The 7,571-nt window shown below is 33.6% G+C and overlaps 1 protein-coding gene and 1 long non-coding RNA gene across 2 annotated transcripts; one reads left to right on the forward strand and one right to left on the reverse strand.

The window, feature by feature from the left end:
• Positions 1-1,591: 1,591 nt before the first annotated feature.
• Positions 1,592-5,540, forward strand: LOC147389488 (Bifunctional inhibitor/lipid-transfer protein/seed storage 2S albumin superfamily protein). The gene is made up of 3 exons (XM_086418621.1): positions 1,592-1,952; positions 3,419-3,451; positions 5,179-5,540. The coding sequence occupies exons 1-3, from the start codon at positions 1,637-1,639 to the stop codon at positions 5,271-5,273; spliced, it is 444 nt and encodes a 147-aa protein (XP_086274747.1). The 5' UTR covers positions 1,592-1,636; the 3' UTR covers positions 5,274-5,540.
• A 210-nt stretch (positions 5,541-5,750) lies between these two features.
• On the reverse strand, positions 5,751-6,819 carry LOC147389489 (uncharacterized). Its single transcript, XR_015170662.1, has 2 exons — positions 6,451-6,819; positions 5,751-6,363 (listed from the first exon to the last, which is right to left on the reverse strand). It is a non-coding gene; the product is annotated as an uncharacterized LOC147389489 (long non-coding RNA).
• Between the last annotated feature and the right edge of the window lie 752 nt (positions 6,820-7,571).

Here is a 7,571-nt window from a genome sequence, read left to right on the forward strand (position 1 = left end):
TGTTATAGAGAGCTACAGGAAAACATAGCTACAAATGATCTGCTTCGAACGGCAACTTGACTTTTATAGTAGAATGAGTTTTGATTTGCTTTCATGCTTGATTATAAATCACCATCCTAGACCTACTTGAAAAGTCCATTTGGAGCTCAGAAAACTAAAATGACGATTGCATGTACATTGAACAACCTATGGCAAATAATGTAAGTTGGCAATAAATGTTGGAGAAGCTTGACAAAGAAAAGACGTTATAAAAGAATGCTAACATCTGTCAAAGCATCCGGTAATCCATATTAAGAAAATATCAAATATAGCAATTGGTACGATAATGTTGATTATCAAGGCAAAAGTTGATTTTATCAGGGATAAACCACCAAATACACCAATATATAAAAGACCACAAACATGCATTTTTTATATATATAAAAAAATTAGATTCCATTATTTTATTAAAATTATCATTAAATTAATTGACCAAATGTGATCACAAGAATAATAAAGATACAAGAATGAGAAGAAATCAATTCGTTAGGTAAGAGTTCTTTTTATGAGCTGTTGACCTAACAATAAGTTTCCATGTGAAAGAGTCAAGCTTTCTTATACTCAATCACTTTGGTCACTCGTATCCCGATAAAAATCATTTATGATTTGAGATCTAGATGAAATGCATCTATGATTCCTACAAACTTGCACACCAAACATGCATTTCTCAACTACAATTTTTCTTAATTGATAACATAGCATGACCTCACTTCTTAAGATTGATCCTCACCATTGATTGACACGCGAAAAAAAGAAAGGACGTCTGTCTAGTGTTAATGCCTACTCGTTAGTTTTGTTATTCTCGCATTATTAGTTTTGATTAGCATTTGGGAGTGAGGTGTTACTTAGCCTCTTAAAATTTAGAGATCTACAATTGGCACTCCAAATTTTACTTATTATACTCTAATTTCTTGATTTTCTATCATAATCTAATTAAAAATTAAAAGATAATATTCAAATATTATGAAGATTTGGCTCAACTTTTTAATTAACATTGAATTTAAGTGTCTAAGTAGCATGAAAGGACACCTTAAAATAAATTTTTTAAACAAATTAATAACTCAAACTTGTTCTCACCCAATCATTTACTTTTTTTTATTAATATTTAATTGGGGTGCGATAAGTTAAAATTGGAGTGCCAATGGCAGTTTTCTAAAATTTTAACCCCTACAAGTCTGTTATTAGAATTAGTCGTGATAATATAACGTGAATAAATTTGAAAACCGTAGATATATATTCCTCGGATACATTTCATTTATTCATGGGGAAATGCATTAGCGTGTCCCAAGGAGACCTGTTCTCCCTAATACAAATAGTATCGTGGTCTGACGGTCCATTTACGAAACCTGGAAGGTTCATGGAACGGTTTAAAACGACTTTTCTTAGGTTTTAAGTCATCGGATATTTTGTGACCAACGAATTATGAAAAAAAGATGACCAAGTGGTCAAACAAAAACGCACCCGACCACATGCCAATATCTCATTGGTTGATTGGACACTAAGCTGTCAAACATCAATACAATTGAATATTCCCAAATCTATAAAATGAAAGCGGTGCATCATGGGAGAGAGCGCTTGACGAGAGAGAGAGAGAGAGATGGGTTTTTCAAAGAGCTTTGTTGCAGTGGTGATGGCGATGATGATGGCTATTTCGATGATGGGAGGAACAAGAGCACAGATTCCAGACTGCGCGTCAAAGTTGGTGCCGTGCGCGGACTATCTGAACTCAACAACGAAACCGCCCGACTCGTGTTGCCAACCTATTCGGGAAACCGTAGAGAAACAGCTCGATTGCCTCTGCAAACTTTACAACAACCCGAGCTTATTACAGTCTTTTGGCATCAACATCACCCAAGCCCTCGGCCTTACCAAGACCTGCGGCATCCCAGCTGATGTCTCCTCTTGCACGAAAGGTTCGTATCTTTCTTTTTTGTCTGGGTTTTGGTCAATTTTAAGGAACTCGGTTGAGTTAAATCGGAAATCGGACGAGTTCCCTCTGCTTTTGTTGGATTTTAAAATTGACGAAACTCGCTCGAGTTTTTCCGAGTTAACGTGTAATTCCCCCACCCCCCTTTTTTTGGGGTCCGTTTTCACCGACTGTGTGCATGCCCTTGGTTTTTTTTTTTTTCCTGGAGAGGAATTTACATTTACTAATTCACGATTTTTACTGTTATGGTAAATATTTAATTTTTTTAAACGGTATGCTTTTACAGTGAAAGTCCTTTAATACCCTCCCCTTTGTGTACGAGGCAGGGGCAAAATTATCATTTCACTATAACTTTTTTTCGTTTTAAAGAAATTACCAAAACTGCTATTTTTAAATTAAGAGGGGAAATTTCTCTCTCCTGCCCACGGTGGAAAATGGAAATTTTCTGATCGAATCACCTTGTGGCATTCAATAACAAAAAAATTATTTGCACCGTTGAATTTTAATTTTAAGTTTGGGTACTCAGCTGTCCATTTTGATCAAGCTCTAAAAACCTTTTATTTTTTATTTTTTGAATATGAGTTTTTTCATAAAATCTAGAAGATTGTGGTGTTAGATTGACAATGTGATGATCCATGGAGTCTCAATGACCCATTTTAAGATTTTAAATCTTAAAATTGAGATTTGTGGGCCGGGCAAGAGAAAAATTTGTATGTGATTTTTTGCTCACAGTGTCGTGAGCAAGCAACAACAACCAGTTGACATATGACGCAGATGACATAAGTAATAAGAGAGAATTTCTCTCCTCCTACTCCTACTGTGAAAAAACGAAATTTCTTGATTGATTAGATCACTTTGTGGCATTCAAAAACATGATCTAATACTACAGTGTTGTAGAGGATGAAATTCCATAAATACCACAAAAATAAAAATTATAAAAGTTATTTTTCATCGTAGAATTTTAATTTTAAATTTAGATGTTTGGTAGCCATTCATTTTCAACACCTTGGATCAAATTCGAAAGATTTTTTTTTTTTTTTTTTACCATGAGCTTTTTAATAAAATCTAAAAGACCGGAGTGTTTGATTGCCAAACATGGTAATTCATGTGGGCCCACGATCTTTTTTAAACTTTAAAATCTTAAAATCATAAGTTCGAATAGAGGATATTCAGGCAGGAGAGAAATTTTCTCTCTATTGCTTACGTCATCGGCACCATATGTCAAGTGATTGTTGGGCTGTGAGCAAATAAATCACTCAATTTTTCTCTCTGATGTCATTTGTGCCACAAGTCAATGGCTGTTGGGCTGAGTAAATTTCCTAGTAAATAACATGATTTTATCGTTGGTAATTTTTTTTTTTTTTTCCTTTATTCATCTTTAAATCCGGTTAAATCCGGACAAGTTGGTTCAATTTTTCTTCTTAATTTTTTATTTTATATTTTTTTGTACAGCCCAAGCTCCCGCGGGCACGCCGCCTCCACCAGGTAACACACTCATCAATTAACCTTGTACCAATATCTTGTTTTTGATTAAGTATCCTTGAAAATGATTAGTAATATGATAATTTTGTTATATTAATTACTATTTTCTCTAAATAATGAGTTCTTATTTAAATAAATTAATACTAAAATGATTATATTTTAAAATTTATATATTACGGTTGAGTACATCATAATTGGTTATTAAATACTTAGTTTGTAAGGTTGCATAGGATATTTTCATAATTATTTATACTTAAATTTAAATATTTAATATGAGTATTATAATAAATAATAAATTTTGTGAGAAGACTTTGACCATATTAATCCTTATTTTATGACCAAGTGAAATAACAGACATTTGTATTGTATATGTGGTTGGAACTTGAAATAAAGTTGATAATATTATAAACTTGAAGAATTTATAGATGATCATAAAGGCATACAAATAAGGGAAATTACTATAACAGCTATGTATTCTTCCAATATTTACTGAACCAGCTATATGTTTTTTAAATATTTGCAAAAACAGCCTTTGTCATTATTTATGTTTATGAAAATGGTTATCTGATTTATGGTGAGGAAATTTGATGAATTTACCTTTATGTCCTTGAGTTGAATCTCACTCATCTCTCATTTGTAGACAATGGATGATCTGATTTAATCGTGTAAATCTTGTATTTTCTTCTTTGTTTTTCCATAGCTGAGCTTGACCAATGCATGAGCCTCACATGCATCCCTTAAATTTCTTGTTTATGGTATTTTGGACCAATATGACCGAAGTGTTGCTATTTTTAATTTTTTTTTCCCCGACATTTGGTGCATTTGATGCGAAATCATATGATAATGAGTCATGCTGGAGTGACCTCAAGATTGGACTGCATATCACACATCTTGCCGTGAAAGTGGATAGGAACCGTAGATGCTTTTTTCACTTGTATCTTGAGGAAACATCTATGGTTCCCACACACTTTCACGTCAGGGTGTGCGATGTGAGGTCACTTGAGCATTATTCTAAGATAATTAAGAAATTAATATTCTAATGTGGCCAGTAATACACCTCCATTATGTATTATTTTGACCTACTTTGTTATGCTTTTTAGATTTGTAGTCATTTTCTATGATCTACCTTATCATTGGTTACTTTTTAGGGGGAATGTACATCTAAAGCTTGTGTTGCTTATGTAAAAACAATATTTTTTATTTTTTTTAGAAAAAATAGGTGTAAGAAATAATGGTAACAAGTTAACAACCAAAATAAAGCACAAATTGAAAGTAAAGCAAACGCAACACAGAATTTACAATCACAGACCATGATGAGATTCTTTCATTATTTTTATGAAATCCAGGGTTGTAATCTCTCAATTTCTCATCTTCTTACAAAAACTAAAAATCCCTCACCGAAACACTAAAATGAGTTTGCTTTGAGTATATAGACCATAATATATAATATAAGGCACATTTTCACTAATAGACGAGTCTTCTTCTTTTCTTTCCAAATATAATTTTTAGAAAAGCAAATAGGACAGGTAGAATAACCACATTACTTCTGTCAGTTTCTAAAGCAAATCATCATTGTCGTCGTGTGCTTTACCATCATTTGTAAGTTTAGTGGAGATGAAGGTGCCCTCAAATTATATAATTGTTCAAAAGAATGGTATTGCTGTGAAATCATACTATAGGGTCATATTTTGGAAAAAGAAAATCTCATTTCAAGTTCTTGAATTGTACAGGAGTACCTGGAAACGATGGCAATGACGCGAGCAAGATAGCTTTGACAGGAATATCTAGCTTGGTTTTATTCTGGGCATCAATAATGGCATATTAGGCAGTTTATGTGTTCTTTATATCCGTTTCAGTTCCTTAGAGCAGCGGAAATCATTATGTTTTACCGATTCAGCATTTGGTACCCAAATCCCGCATTTGAGGATTTTGTTGTTAGCTCAGAGTGTTTTTTATTTAATTTATTTGAATAATAATGCTATGGTGATTAGTATCTTTACTGATCTGTAAGTTTTGATATATGGGTTGAGATTACTAGGTTAAAAGCCCCAGTTTTATTTAATTTATTTGAATAACATTGCTATGTTCATCATCTTTACTGATCTTTCAGTTTCGATTATTATCGATTATCGATTATGATTACTACATTAAAGGCCAACCAAATCTTAGTAGTTATTATTTATTTGTTATTTGGCTTTGGTGAGATCTTTGGTGGTGTGAATTGTGCCTAAGCATTGCAACCAAACACACCATCAGAAACTTATTCTGAAACAAAACAAATCAAAACATTGCTAATAAGAGGTAGAGGGCATTATTTACTTAATATAACATTAGTAGTACTAAACACACCATGAAAGTTCTTACATATATAGACCCTCCCAAGCAAACCGGTTGCTTTTAAACCCTAGCAAGCTAGTCTAGTTGATTATGAGCCACACATACTTTGATCGAACCCATATACAGTTCGATTCAGGTAACTGTAACCATCCTTATTTAGGTGCTATATAGTGCTATAATTGTATGGCTACAATAATCACCCAATTTAACATACAAGTATGTGAGCTCCAAACCAAGCCATTTATGTGCCATCTTTATGAATCCAAAGCCATGGACGTTTGTCACGGAGTTCCCTTTCTCTATCACGCCTTATGAACTCTCTCACCCAGCTACGATGTGCACGGATCTCAGAAGGTTCGTTTACTGCAATAGACCTTACGCTTGCATGGCGACGGTGCATGCCAGAAATTCTACTGTCCTGTTGACGCTGCTGGGGTTGCTGGTCGATAGTGACATTGGTCCCCACTGCAGGCACGGTTCCATTCAAACCAGTAGTGTCAGTCTGGTCTGTTGGGTTATTGACTTCTTCGTTTGAAAGAGCTTGGTTGCTAGATTCGTCGTGCACTTTCGCCATTATTCTGTTTCACAAGTAAAAAAAACGAAGGAAACATTGATCAGTATTAAAAGCTATAAAAAGATGTAAACCAAAGTATGAAATTGCTCACACTGTGTATGCTTGAGTTTTCCTTTGAGATGGAGAGAGCTTGTGCTGGCCTGTGTTTATATAGGGAAATAGAGACTGCCGTGTGCCTTGTGCATGCCATGCGATGCTTACACGTGTTCTGTAACGACGAGGAGGTTGAAGTTGGTGCTGAGTTAGGTCGGGTAGTTCGGTTCTATGAGAACGTGTCTCTTGAAATTTAAAGTCGATGGACTTGGCGACAAAAATCTGTTTGAACGGGCACTACATTTTTAATCCATGATCATCAGTGAAGTGTTATCCAAAAGATTCTTGAGATTTGGACTTCTAATTAACATATTGAATTATATTTACTTAAATTAAATTTGATATTTTAAATTTATATGTTTGATTTAGTATGGTTTGAAAATTAGATTTTATGTTAAGATTTTCAATAATGTCTATGTTGTATCGAAATAACTATTATTGGTTTTTCTTTTTTCGTAATTTAAATTATGAAAATGAATTTTGAAGAATTGTTTTATAAATAACTCCATAACAATGAGAGTAATAGTCAAATTATGGAAATGTAATAAAATCTATATATCTCATATTAATTTACATTTATGAATTATGATTTTGAAAATTTTATCTTTAAGAAAATCTAGTATAAGCTTGTAATTTTAATAAAATTATTTAATTAAACAAGCTAGCTAGAAAGAGTCCATGGGCTAACCTACTTGTCAAAATAGATGGTTCATTAACTGCCATGAGCCTTAAAGCCTATTGAATACCCAACCCATTGAGATAATGTGGTACACGCTTTTAAGAAAGCCCACCAACTCATGAATGCTAGGCCACCTTTTTTTGGGTCAGAAACTCAAAAAATGTCTGCTAATGAGAAGCAGATTCCGGTTTAAATTAACTGGAGAGCATTTTGGGTCAGTTATCGAAATGGATCTCCCGATGGAAATCAAAGTGCTCGGAAGTGCATTTGACACTAAAATTGTTGTTTGTAACCTTCTTAATTCTCACTTTCTAGATAAACAAGACGTTGAAAATAGATAGAAGCGAGAAGCTGAAAATAAACAGAAGCAAATAGTGGCTTAGATCCACTTTTCGCAACTCGTGTTTGTGGGAAATGATTCTGTGGCTGTTTTCCTTTTT

The sequence above is a fragment of the Akebia trifoliata genome, chromosome 12, assembly GCF_017979445.1.
Source record: "Akebia trifoliata isolate Shusen 1 chromosome 12, ASM1797944v1, whole genome shotgun sequence".
In the NCBI taxonomy this organism is placed as follows: Eukaryota; Viridiplantae; Streptophyta; class Magnoliopsida; order Ranunculales; family Lardizabalaceae; genus Akebia; species Akebia trifoliata.